The 13,556-nt window shown below is 47.4% G+C and overlaps 1 protein-coding gene across 2 annotated transcripts; it reads right to left on the reverse strand.

The window, feature by feature from the left end:
• Window positions 1-368: 368 nt before the first annotated feature.
• Window positions 369-7,799, reverse strand: lancl1 (LanC antibiotic synthetase component C-like 1 (bacterial)). 2 transcript variants are annotated; one of them, XM_068719874.1, is made up of 10 exons: window positions 5,161-7,799; window positions 4,657-4,775; window positions 4,418-4,535; window positions 3,651-3,861; window positions 3,046-3,193; window positions 2,714-2,860; window positions 2,283-2,465; window positions 1,972-2,148; window positions 1,542-1,614; window positions 369-1,150 (listed from the first exon to the last, which is right to left on the reverse strand). In XM_068719874.1, exons 2-10 carry the CDS (start codon window positions 4,741-4,743, stop codon window positions 1,074-1,076), a joined length of 1,221 nt encoding a protein of 406 aa, XP_068575975.1. In that variant the 5' UTR covers window positions 4,744-4,775; window positions 5,161-7,799; the 3' UTR covers window positions 369-1,073. The 2 variants fall into 2 exon arrangements, with proteins under 2 accessions (XP_068575975.1, XP_068575973.1); XM_068719872.1 differs by having other exon boundaries at window positions 4,657-4,797; window positions 5,161-7,795.
• Between the last annotated feature and the right edge of the window lie 5,757 nt (window positions 7,800-13,556).

Raw genomic sequence — 13,556 nt, forward strand, 5'->3', positions numbered from 1 at the left:
CTTAAAAAGAGCGGCGGCATTGTGTCGTCGCTTGGCTTTCTGGAGGGTTCTGTGAGCCTTATTTGGAAAAGAGACCGGACCGGCTGAGCCAAGCAGCACATAGAGGAAACCGATTATGCGGCTTCTTCTGAGAGCTACACGCCTGAAGGCTGTTTACAGTGAGAGAGAAGGAGCGTGTGTTACTTCAGGGTTTGACTTCTTCACTTATCGAGTCAGAGCACATTCAGTGGCTCGTTTGCCAGGCGGAGGTCAAACATTAATAATTCACAAAGCTGCGGACTCGCCGCTGCCCCCCTGTGGCGCTTCCCCTGCACGATCGCACCAAAACAAAGAGCAAGAAGTAGTGAAATGCACGAGAGGACGACAGCTGTAAAAAGACACATGGTTTATTGCTCAGACAGTGCAAAGGACAGGCAACAGTTTACACTCTGGGGTTGATCCCTTAACACATGGCACAGCTTGGACTGCATTATATTTAGTGCGTTGTTACTAGCTTTGCTGTTGACTCTGAAAAAGAAAACCAAAAACAAACTAAAGCGATCCATTTCCTTCAACATATCAAGCTTACAGATTAGCAAATATACAGTTGCTGAGTGTTAGCTAAACACCATTTAGTTTTAACACAATATTTTGTGATGTTCTGTTGTTTTATTAGTTTTTTTTTTTTGTTTTTTTTTAATAGCCAGAAAACTAGTTTCCTTCCTTTTTGCTGAAACCTTCAAAAGAAATCACAATCTGAGCAACAGCCACAGAATTTAATTATTTTATACACAAAAGAGGAACAAAAAAACCGAGGCAAGCTCTCACCTTTGACATTTTTTTTGTTGAGACAATTATGTAGTTGAGATGCGAGTATAGGATAAATCCCGTTAATAACATGTAAAGTTCCCGGTAGAGTAGAGCAGGAAAAAACATGGCACAATGTCGATTGTTGTGAATGTGGTGCTTTCATGCATGAGTGTGACAGAGAGCAAAAATGTGGGTCTTCTCCTTGTTATATTTTCCCACAGTGTGGAGTGGGGGGTGGGGCGGGGGGGGCGACTACCTGTGGGTGGGGTGGGGGGGGGGGACCTTTACACCTCGAAGGCCGGGAACCTGGCTTTCATTGGCTGCAGGATGTCAGCCAAGAAGTAGATGGTGCCCGCCATGCCTGCAAACAGGAAGTGACGCGGTGAGTTCACAGCTTCAGGAACAACGTAACAGAGACGCGATACAGTGCTGTAGCCATCTATCGTCATCCATAGCCATCCATAGCCATCTAGAGCCATCTGTAGCCATCTATAGCCATCCATAGCCATCTAGAGCCATCTGTAGCCATCTATAGCCATCTATAGCCATCTATAGCCATGCACACTGTTCATTATCGCAGGGAAGTTGTTGTTTTGTCCGTTTCCTACTACATAGACATTCATTTGAACAGGTACAAGTTCCTCGCAGTAACTTAAATATAAAAATATCGTTTTTATATCGTGATTCGATCTAATCGGCTCTACCAAGCAATGATAACAGGATGTGTGTGGGACATGTCATCAAAATACTACCTTCAAAAAGTGAGAAGGGAGTGTCTGGTGTTCGGCATCCATGTTTGCCGTAGTTCATGCACCAGTCTGCAAACTGGAGAGAGAGACAGAGAGAGAGAGAGAGAGAGAGAGAGGCGGTGTCACCATAACATTCCCATTCTACCACAATAGTGAACTGCAGCTGAACCGTCAACAACGGCTAAAAACTGTGGAATCCCGGCGTCTGAGCCGGAGGTATCGGGTTGCGACCACAGCGTCAGTCTGGGAGTCTATTTCCATCCTCGATGAACAGATTCATGCTAACGGCGGCACGCGTGGAGACTCGTGCCATCTGGAGGGCACCCAAAGAGCCGCCCCCCCCCCCGCACAGACAGCTACCAACCTATTGTCAATAAACATAAAAGAGCCTGCCTCTCACATTAAACCCCCCCCACCCCCCGTGCTCTCTCACCATGCAGGCTCTGTAAAGGTGCTTGGGGTCCTGCGTTAGCCGGTAGAGGGCCAGGAAGGTGTAGGCGTTGCCCGCCGCACCGTGACACAGGCCGTATCCCTTCTTCAGCAGGCCGCAGTGCCACACCACCTCTCCACACTGCAGGGCGTCCTCCAGGTACTGGGGCACTCCGAAGGCCTGGGACGAGGGAGGAGAGGGACATTAAGACGAGAGAGCTTCTCTGTCTGACAGAGACATTTCGATGGTTCTCTCTTCTTATCCTCCAAATGGCTTGTTCAAATCTAAACATCCATCGCTCCCTCAGTGTTTACCCTGTATGCCTGCAGGAGCATGTACACCACCCCCGGGGACCCGTGGCACCAGTGCACCAGCAGGTCCCGGTCGTCCCCGATACAGGGAGGGTAGTTTCCCGTGGGGAACTTGAGGCGGCAGACGTGGTCGACGCTGGGCTTCACCAGCCTGTGGACGTACTCCTCCACGCAGACGAAGCCTGGCTGTGAGAGAGACCGGAGCGCGTTTACAGAGCGTTAGCTTAGCTACAGCACAGGGATTGTAAAAAGGGTCCGAAATAAACTTTTGCGCTCACCTGACAGAGCGAAAGAAAGAATACACAGGCGACATTTAATCACTTAGGGCTCACTTAAGTGCTGAAACAATTACTACTGCTAATAAAAATATATAGAAACAACAACGCTCGTGTAGAAAATTGCTCCACAAAGTGGACACAGGAGGCCCGTTCTACCTGCATGAGGTAGTAGTAGATGCCGGCCAGGCCGTGGGCGGCGCCGACGTACTGCTCCTGGTACCACTCGTACATCAGGGGGCTGTGGTTCTGGACCCTGAACTTCCTGCTGAGGTGCTCGCCTGACACCAGCACGGACTCGCTGATCTGAGGAGGGAAGCAACGTTATTTTAGTTTGTTCCATATTACAGTTTTCATGTCAAAGTTAATGCTTTTTTTTCTTTTATTTGTCTAATTAGGGGTTAATTCCCTCTCGTTCCATCGTTACTGCATAAGCTCTTTGCATGTAGGTGATGAGTCAGCCTGTCCTGGATGTAAAAAGTCCTCCCTACCTGCTGGATGTACTGCAGCGGGATCCTGTCCTGCCCCAGCTGCTGGTTGACGAAGACGAGGGAGTAGAGGAAACCCATCCGCCCGTAAAGCAGCTCATCGGGCAGCCCGCCTGCACCTTTCACCACGTTCTGGTGAAACTGCAGCAGTCTGGGGGAGTAGCAGAAAACAGGCAGAGCTCGTGAATCCGCCCGGCCGTCTGACGCGACCCACCAATGAACGATCCATGATGACCCATGACTGTACGATTGATAATAAAACCATCCTACCTTTGGCAGTTAATTTAACAGGATCAGGAGCGATATTCACCCATTTGTGATTGGAGTAATGCTCCGGTTCGTCCAATCAAAGTGGTCACAGATAAACAGTCTGGCCAATCACAAGCATTTAGTTTAAGCAGCATGTTCCCAAACACGGTCGCAGCTACACGTGAGCGCATTTCTCTAGGACTGCAAACCAAGACCTATTGTTCTCCAACTGCATTAAATATTTGATAGGTAAACCTCGATTACACACAGCCTGTAATACGGAACATAAACAGCGAGAATTAAAGTATGAAACGATACATGTGACAATCTAAACCTAATAAAACGCATCCCAGACTGACCTGTTGATGCACTCGTCGGTCTCTTGCACCCTCTGCAGGCGATGGTAGACCACAGCGGCTACAGCCAGGGGCCCCGCGTCCCCGCACAGGAAGGTGACGTCGTGGCGCCGGGTCAAACACTTCAGGCTGCGGTTGACGTACTCCAGAGCTCTCTGGAGCAAAGAGTCGTCCCTGAACACGTTGTGGAGGTGCAGGTAGAGCAGAGCAATGCCTGTGGACAGACACACACACTACACATGTTTCTGCTGTAGACTGTTTTAAACTGCTAATACTGTGACTTAATAAAATTCAAGTAGAGCTGAAACGATGAAGAAAGTAACCAGAAATGTAAGTATTTTGACTGTGGATTCATTTATTTTTAAATCTCTTTGTAAATATTAATATTTTCTGGATTTATTGGTCGTCTATTATCATTATCTAAATATTGAAATAGAAAAAAAAATTAACAAAATGAGTATGAATAACACTGTTAAAGCAGTAAGCTTTAAACCGGATGGGAAAGTCTTTCAGATGCCTCATTGAATCATTTTTTATAATGTTGAGTACGACCCTTAATTTGTAAATATAATCATAATTTGTGAAGGAAAATTTAAGCATCAAAACATATTTGTTTAAGTACAGAACAAACATGAAAAAAAGGCATAAAAAAAAGTGCATTATTGAGCATCCAATCACGCGTGACCTCTGCTCTGGGTCAGTCACGTGATCACAGCGCGCGGATCCTATGACGTCACTCGTGTGTGTAACGGTGTCTTCATTATCATCACCTGCCCAGCCGGTGTAAGTGGTGCAATCTCTCGCGTCCGCGGACTTGAGGCCGTTCTCCATGACAGCTAGAAGCTCGCTGATCTTGCTGCTCAGCCGTTGGGCGAACTCTGCTGTGAGCTGGAGGAACAGAGGGAAAAAAATGTTAAATTGTGAGGGTTACCGTTACACGAATCACGTGCAAAATACATTATTTATATATGTATATATTTATTTATATATAGAAATATGTGTGCATTACCTTTCCCTGGCAGTCAAAGAGCGCCTGTGTGGACGCAGGGTTGCCATCGTAGTCATGATACGGATTCCTCCAGGCTCTTGTGTCCATTTTCAAAAGCTTTGTCACTGGCTGCTAAATATCTGGGCCAGAAAAAAACAAAATCTGCCAAGAGATGAGGCAATGTGAGGCGCAGCGGACACGAAGACGCTAGCGTAATTGACGTAAAAGGCTAAAAATAGTGAGCTATTGGTTCTTTATAACGGATTATGAAGCCACATAACGCGCTAAGCCTCTCATTCAGCGTACATACACCCACATACGCATAAAATAATGACAGCTTAGCTCGCTGCAGCTGCTAGTTCGCCTAGCTAAAACCGCTAAAGCTAACGGCTAGCATTTGCCTGAGCAGCTAGTGTCGCAATAGCGTCATACGAAACGGTACACATTTGGAAATAAGTCAATGCTATTTAACGTCTAGAATTACGATGGAACCGTACAGGTCAAACAATGATGGGGAAACGTTACCTCTGCTAGTCTCGCACTGTTGATGCTAAATCTTCCTCGTCGTTATATTTTCCTCAGGGCGATAGTGGCGGTAGCCTGCGCGCTACTGCCACCTGCTGCCGCGGCGGTATTACTACAGCTCCCCCCCAAAAATGGATTATTTGCTATGGTAGTGGCCAAACATGGAATAGAAATAAATATATAAATACATCAACCATCCCCAGCAGACTGAAATGGGTAAAACAAAGTACTCAGAATTAATACTTCTTTTTGTATATATTGTGCATTTGATATTTAATATTATTTCTCTGTTATTTTATTTACCTGTACCATAATTACTGCTGTAGCGAAAGAACTTCCCCGTGCGGGTTTAATAAAGTAACTATCTGTCTTAATGAAGAGATGTGGGAGAGAGAGTTTGTTGACATGTGCAGCTGGGCATACATGTAAACAATTTGACCCAAAGCTTTTCATTCTGGGTTAACACCTTGATTATCACCATAAACCCAAGAAAAGACTATAGCGAGGGAATGTGTGTGTAAAAAATATTCTAAAATATTCTAAAAGCTAGTCAGACCATAACACTCTGCTCACATGGTCTGACTGCTGCATGCAATGTTGTTGTTTTTGTACTGTCAGAGACTACACACAAAGCTAGTATAATTCTTTGGAGGATAAGCATGAAGGAAAAGTACAAGGACCTTTTTGCATCCTCCCTGGAATACAATTTTTCGATTCAAGTGTTAAGCTGCGTTTCCATGATGTAAATGACTAGAATAATGACGGATATGAAGAAGAGGACTCTGATCAAAAGTTGAGCTGGACCCCTTTTACCAAGTCCTTGACAAAATCAAATAGGGATCTATGCCCATATGTACATCAATCAAGGGACTGCTTCACATGTTTTTGTTGTATGCAAACAGATTAGAGCTTGACCTGCGACATTAGCGGATGTCGGTACACAGTGTTCCCCTCGGTGCCCTCAACGACTTTGTCACACAGGTGTCTAATCTCCGGCATTAGCCCCTCAACATGAATGGTTGCATAATCGCACAATTCCACTGTGGCCACCGTGCTCTAACCCAACAACGAGCGCTTTACACACACGACACTGATGTTTCCTGGAACTGATGAATGCAACATGCTTTTTGTACATATCTTGATATAGCTGTGTTCTGGAAGCATGATGTGTGGGCGCTATGACAACTAATGCCATTCTAATGACTTCCAAACAAACACACAAGCCTAAATCCACCATCAAAAGGGTGGAAGTTTACACAGCCGGGCCCATGGAAACGTCACGGGGCTGCGAAAACCCGAACGACGTGTAATTCCTGCGGACGGTGACGACAATTAGGGTAGTCATGGAGAACGTGGGGCTGCTATTGACTGACACGCCGCCGAGTCTCACTTGCCGGCGTTCCACGGTCTAATCCGTGATTACTGCTCTCTCTTTGTTCACGTGACTCGATCGCTTCACCCCTCTTCCCATGTTTCGTCCTGGTTCTCTCTGGTTTTAGTGAGTAAAACTCATCAAAACACAGTCCTAATTAAACTTCGCCGCGGACCGAATATGTTAGTTTCACTTCAATAGGTTCCCTCAAGAGTACAGGCATTAATCCTCTGTGACTCTGGATGAAAGCTTGAGAAACAATATTAATCTTTCTTTTTTTTTTTTTTACATTTCGTAGCCTATTTAAAATTGTTTTTTTGATGATACTACTTCTGTCTCACCTCGACACTCATCTTATTATTATGCAAGAGAATATTGAGTTGCTTTGCTTATATGCAGGATTTATTTTTTGCTCCCCATCGTGATGAATTGAGTAACCTTGTCTTTGAAAAGTGCCAATGAAGCTGACAATTACATTGACCAAAGCGCCAGATGTGCTACAGTCATCACTGTCACTCTTTTCTTTACCGTGTCTATGCTCCATTATTTCCCTTCAGTTAGAAGAATTTGGCCATTCATCATTTCCATATCTATTGACCAAGCTGCAGGTGAAGGCTGGTCGTGGAGCCTTTGCTCAAACTGCGTACCTCGGGACTGTGTTACCTCGCCTTGCGGGTCGGGGAATGGAAATGAGGCTCAGATGGAGACCTTCAGGCTTGATTAGAGCTTCTTGTCTAAAGACACGTTATTGACCTGAATCTCGTTCCCACTGGAAAACCAGCTTCATGGGAACAAAAAAACAGGACGACATCCACGGCCAGACTTTATTTTTAAAAGTCACTACAAAGTGATCCTACAAAACAAAGCATGGTCTGTGTGGCCGTAAACGGTAAGATGCTCACAATCTCACGTGTGTGTATCACATGTGTATCGATCCACGGCTTAAAGTAGTCCCTTACAAATGCAGCATTTACTCCTGTTTGAGTAAACTACAGTGCCCAGCTGGAGACTTAATTGCCCTTTAAAAAAAAGAAACTATTGTGGCTTGAGAGACGGATCAATGCATTGTTGGCTTTTGTCTTTTCATGAGATTCGTTGATGAGAAACTGATCCTCGATGGGACCAGTATTGAGTGCACAGTGCATGTGACCTAGAGCCACAGAAACACTGTCTGTCGTGGTAATAGAGACACCTGCTGCATACGATCTCCTGAACACAACCTGACAAACCCAAACTTTCGGCTCATTTCTGGCTTCTTTGCCCCACAGAGCATCTCCTCCTCTCCGCCTCCTCCCCTCTCGTTTTCCTCCCGCTCCTCCTTGATATTCACACGGACAGCCGGTTCGCTGCTCCAGTGTGTGAATGCTGCCGGAGGAGAGTCTCTGCAGACTCCAAACTGCGATGCACAAAGCCGATCCACTTGACCCCCAGTCGTAGCCTGCGGCGTATTTTTCTACATTTTGTTTGGAGGTTGCGAGGGGATGAAATGGACACTCCCAGCTGAGCAGTGTTTTACCGGGGGGGTGTCTTGAACGTGGCGGTGCGCAGACCCGCTTTAGGCCGTGGCTAAAGCCTGGGTCGGCCACTGGACAAAGCTGTTATTTCTCCACATATCATCATTGGATATCAGCAAACTGGAAACCGTTTCTTTACGACTAGCCTGGTAATGCGTACTGATATCTGCTGCGCTCGCTGCTTTCAGGGGGGCCTTGCTTTTGAGATAAATCTTTCTTTTTTTTGCCGCCGAGGCAATGGCCTGCAATTTCTCCTCAGCTTGATCATAGGTTTGGACACCAGCTCCCACAGAGGAGCTGACACAGCAACTGTGAGCCTTTTCCTTTCGCCATCATACGTTTGCACCCTCAACAGTTATTCAGCCGCGCCAAAAGACACAATTAAAACCTAATTTTGAGGAATGGGAGACAAGGAGGGGGGGGGGGGGGGGGGGGGGGGGGGAGCTTCCACACCTTCCGAGATCCATTTTGGTTTCCGGGGAAGTGACAGCTGAGATAAAGAACATTCTGGTCTCTGACACGCTGCCATGGCCCCCATCTGTGGCGGCGCTAAAAATAAATACTCGCAGTCTGGAGTCGCCGTACAGTCAACTGTCTGGGATGAGGGAGGGAGGGAAGGTGACAGACATGCAGATTTAACCTGAAGCATTGGAGAGACTCAGCAGAAGGAGAGGGGGAAAGACTGAAACGAGGAGGACGGAGAGGATGAGTGAAGGTAATGGAGAAGAGCTAGAGAAGGGAGGAGAAGCCTGTAAATGCACATTTGAATAGACTACACTGGTCATTATGGTATCAAACACATCGCGTTCATGTACTGTAACATGCACTCTATTAAAGGCTTTTATTGCATCATTATATATTGGACAAACACTTCTTATCTCCACATCCCCCAGCGAGTAAAACTACACCACTGGAATCAGCCAGTGTTCATTACATTGCATTGTCTCTTTGTACAGTTTTCTATTGAAAAGAGCAGATTTATGAAACGATCACTACGGCAGCAGTTGTTGTTAAAACCTTAAACTAAACTAAATGATGATGAGCTTTATTGAATCGGTACAACCGTTTGAAAACACGAACGCCGTCATCAATGATTTTACTCAAAGTGAAATGGATGCAGACAAAAAAAGCTGATTACGGGCAACACACACACACACACACACACACACACACACACACACACACACACACACACTTTTACATCTCTCTCTCTTGCCCCCCAGTCCTCTCACGGCAATCCCTCTCTCCCCGAAATTGAGTTATAAAAATTTGATCAGGGTCTTAATCTTAAAAGCGCTCGTCTCTTCTTGCACTTTAACGGCAGCCTGTGTGAGAGGGAGCTGGGTAATCAGGGAGGCACTTATTGTGTGGAGAGGAGGAGGAGCCGTTGAAGAATGGCGTTGTCTCCCCCCCCCTGTCAACATCCCTGTGCCACACACACACACACACACACACACACACACACACACACACACACACACACACACACACACACACACACACTGCCTTCTCTTGATAGCAGCTGGTGGTTGTTTGTAAGTTGCATGTGATGATGATGGTGAAACGGTCAACACCTTCGCAGTCTTCAGCTGCTATTTAGACAAAGTGACGTTTTTGCTGCAGTTCTGTTAGGGACCACTAGGTGGACTCCTTGTAATGACTTGGCCACGCTCGATGATCTCCCCCTCACACACTGAGGGACCTGCTGACACGCTGTTTGATTGGTTTCTTTATCATCGCTACGACTGTTTAAATCGATTCTCGTCTTGCAAACAAATTTGAGCTTATTGTTCGCGATGACAATAACTCTACATTAGATTGTTTCTTTTTTTTTTCCTCCCCCTCCTTCCTCCAGTGTGTGGCCCAGCAATCTGCACCTCATGCACCCCCCCCCCCCCCCCCCCAATGGTTGATCCTCAGCAATAGGGACTGTTTAGCTTTCCTAATTAGAGAGCAAATGCTAAGCACCTGCACAGCCTCCCTGAGTGGATTTACAGGCTTCTCATTAAAACCAGGCACCGTTCTGATTGTGCAGAGCCCGAGACCCCCGCCTCCCCAACAACACCCATCCTGCCCACCACCACCACCAACGCCATCGCCATGCCACCCGTCCTTCATCCTTCACTTCCTTGCTCACTCAGCACCCCAGGAAAGATCTCCGGTGTTGAGGGAGGCACGGACAAGCTCTTACAGAACAAAAAAAATTAAAAAAGCTTGGGGAGAAATTAAGATTCCGTTCTGTCCGGAGGACTCCCTCTGGTGCGAACAACAAGCAAACACACACACACACTCACACTCACACACACACACACACACACACACACACACACACACAAAGCACACTCACGCAGAGATGTGGAGGATAAATTGTCCACAGGAAGAACAAGAAGGGGAGGGAGAGGGGAGGGAGGTTACAGAGCACAAACCTGGTTTGAAGCCGACCTGCCGACCGGAGGTTAGAGGCGGAGAGATAAAAGATGGCACGAAATCAAATTGGTCAGGAACAAACCGAGGCATCGGCACTGAATTGATCATTCGTGACTAGATAAGAAACACTTTAACGATGAAAGACTTCTAATCAAAGCTGGCGTAACCAATATGCTAACCAGTAGAGACGTCGGAACACTCAACTGTACGGTGAAGGCACTATGAGTTCTGGTCAAAAACCTGTTTTGGCAGGTACCAGACTTTTGACCAACACATTGTAAGTGAAATCCCCTCCATGGATTCCTGCGATCTGGACTGGATGTAGCTTTGCACACTTGTTTCAGGCACTCGTGTAGAGTGACGGCGTGATTGAGAGGCGGCACACGGTTCTAATCGCCTCCGCCGTCCTCCCGTCTCCTCCTCCTCCTCCTCCTCCCCTGCAGAGCTGAAGTTTTTCTGCCTCGCCGCAGGGAAGCCGTTTCAGACACTTAGGCTAACTGTCGGCTAACAGGGAGAACTACCTGAATTCCCTCTGCGAGTTAGAAGACACGCTGGGAGAGACCCATCGTTCAAAACCACATTAGCCCATCAGCCCAAAAACATCACAGAGAAAGACGGAATCAAAGTGCTGTTTTAAGCTCGATGTTTGTGGCTTTGATTCTTATTCAGTATTTAACTTAACGCACGACTCGCAGCGTTGGAGCCGAGCCGTCATTGTCGCACCGCCTCTCTCATGAGATTACCTGTCAAACGCGCACATTTGTCAACGGCGCGTTCACTTGTTATTAAAGTTAATTGTCTGTAATTTTCTGGAGATGTCACTTGTTTGTCTGCTCAGCCACGGTGACAGCACATGGAGCCGGCGCTTCTTCTGCGAGGCAAAGTGAAAGTGGGGCGGGAGACATTAGAGACAGCTTTTAAAGTTATAGATTGCAATGCATTTTGTTCATCCATCACTCCTCTCATCCATCCATCCATCCATGCAGCATCCATCCACCTGACGTCCATCCGTCACCCCACATCCATCCATCTACAAATCTATCTACTGACGGTATCTACTGTCTCTTTCCTTCACCAGCGGGATGAAAGATGAACATGGAAGGATTCAGATGAAATGACGTCTCCAGGATCTACCGAACACCAACGTTGGCAACAGGAAAGGCCAACGTTTTTTATGAAGTGGACACACTGCGCAGGAGCTTGAATCACTAGTTTGGTATTAGTCAGCAGATGGGCGACGGAGCCAAAGTAACAGAAGTGTGATTTTGGGGAAAAAAAGAGTCCTGTTGCAGGCGCATGAATCATGCTGCGCTGCCATGCGGACTGCCCTTTGCCCCTCCCCCCTCTTCCTCTCCTCCTCTGGTCCATCTCTCCCTCCATCCCCATCTCCCCTCTCCTCCGTCCACGCTTAAATCTTCTGAAGCGCAGACGTGGGCCGACAGCGGTTATTTGTCATCACGCCCGCGACAGCTTTATGTGTCGCAAGCGCTCGATACACATCGGACAGGAGCGCACAGGGTCATTACGAATCCCGGCAGCTCGGAGGGGCAGACGAGGACCGGTGGCCATCCCGGGACCCGTCAATACCGTCACGTTTTATACTCGTCCAGAGTGTGCACATGCGTGTGCGTGTGTGTGCGTGTGTGTGGGTTCACGGGGTTTCGGCCACCAGCGAGCCAGGCCCGGCACTTTGCCCTCCGCCGAGCCGGAGAGTCGGGGGTCGCGGCTGTTGGCATAAACAGCACAAAAGGGCCACGGCACAGTGCCAGCAGAGAGCACGGCCCACGTGCATCCCGGGGATCTTTTCTCTTTTTTTTTTTTTTTGGGCTGAACAGCAGACAGTTAGTGGCGGTGCTGATGAAGCAGGATGAGACGCTTTCTCGGCTGATCCGCTCAGCGAAGCGTTTAGCGTTACAAACAGTGTTTACTTTTAAACCGGGGACACGGACACCATTTACATTTATAACCAAGAGGAAGGATTCTAAGAGGGAAGTTTGGTTTGGAAAGTCAAATTGAGCGAGTAATTCAATCAATTAAGGCTTCAGCCAGGCAGAAAAAAGCCCACTTCATTTGGAAAATACAAGCAAATGCTACACAGTAGATACACTGTGCGCTGTATGGGACCATGCATTCACCCATATTCATAATTCATATGCTGAATGCTTCAGTGGGAGTTTTAATGCTCGAAAAATTAAATTTTCTGTAAATGTAGTTTATGGGAAAACACATTCCAACTTCATATCCTCTTCAGATAACATGTATCCATACTCTGAGCAACAGGGGACATACGTGGACAACTGGGGACAAGCTTATATACAAGCACCCATAAGGTAGAGGTAAGCAAACACACACACACACACACACACACACACACACACACCTACCACTCCGTGATAAGCACACAATTCCTCCCCAGTAAAAGAAACGATCTCTCCACTAAGCCATATACCCAACGGCGGCACACAAGTGCACCCAATGCCCCGATTCCAATTTGGAGCCGCTTCTGCACACGAAGAGACTCTGCTTATGACACACGTCGGCCTCGCCGACTGTGGAGATCTAATATCCACTGTGAGTCATCATCGGCGGAGGGAAAAACAGCAGCCGTTTTCTTTCTATTTGGCTGCAGGTACATTGAAGTGCATTAAATTCCCATTAGGGGACCTTAGGTCTGTGTTTTCACCCGCGGTGGCTGACTAATGGGAGAAGCAGGCCAGGATGAATCTGTCATGGTTTAGCTGCACCGAGGGTCCACCGTAGCTCAGCCTTGGCGAATGCACAATGTCACAATAGGGCCTCTGCTTTGCTCAAAGGCCGCTATTGATCTGCGAGTGGCTGGGAATCAGAGGAACGTGGAGGGAATCGTAAAAAGGCTGGCGGGGCAATCTCTGCCTTAGCTCCCCACTACGTCTCCCCTGCAGAGAGAGGGACCCCTGCAGAGAGAGGGACCCCTGCTCGTGGTCCAGGCTCCGGCCGGAGGAGCCAGGAGGCCTGGGTCCCGCTTTTTGTACTGTTTTTTTTTAAAAACCTGAATCCGCAGATAGCCACGGTGGTCTGGTGTTAATCGGAGCAGTTGTAAAATG

Source organism: Cebidichthys violaceus, unplaced genomic scaffold, assembly GCF_023349555.1.
Source record: "Cebidichthys violaceus isolate CVI_PGR_0920_01 unplaced genomic scaffold, fCebVio1.0.p SCAF_24, whole genome shotgun sequence".
NCBI lineage: Eukaryota > Metazoa > Chordata > Actinopteri > Perciformes > Stichaeidae > Cebidichthys > Cebidichthys violaceus.

Excerpts from the sequence above, each read along its gene's own strand:
- lancl1 (XM_068719874.1), bottom strand. The coding sequence starts at position 4,743 with ATGGACACAAGAGCCTGGAGGAATCCGTATCATGACTACGATGGCAAC. Across the intron at positions 2,466-2,713 it reads TCTACTACTACCTCATGCAG|CCAGGCTTCGTCTGCGTGGA; the intron begins GTAGAACGGGCC and ends TCTCTCTCACAG. Across the intron at positions 2,149-2,282 it reads TGCTCCTGCAGGCATACAGG|GCCTTCGGAGTGCCCCAGTA; the intron begins GTAAACACTGAG and ends CCCTCGTCCCAG.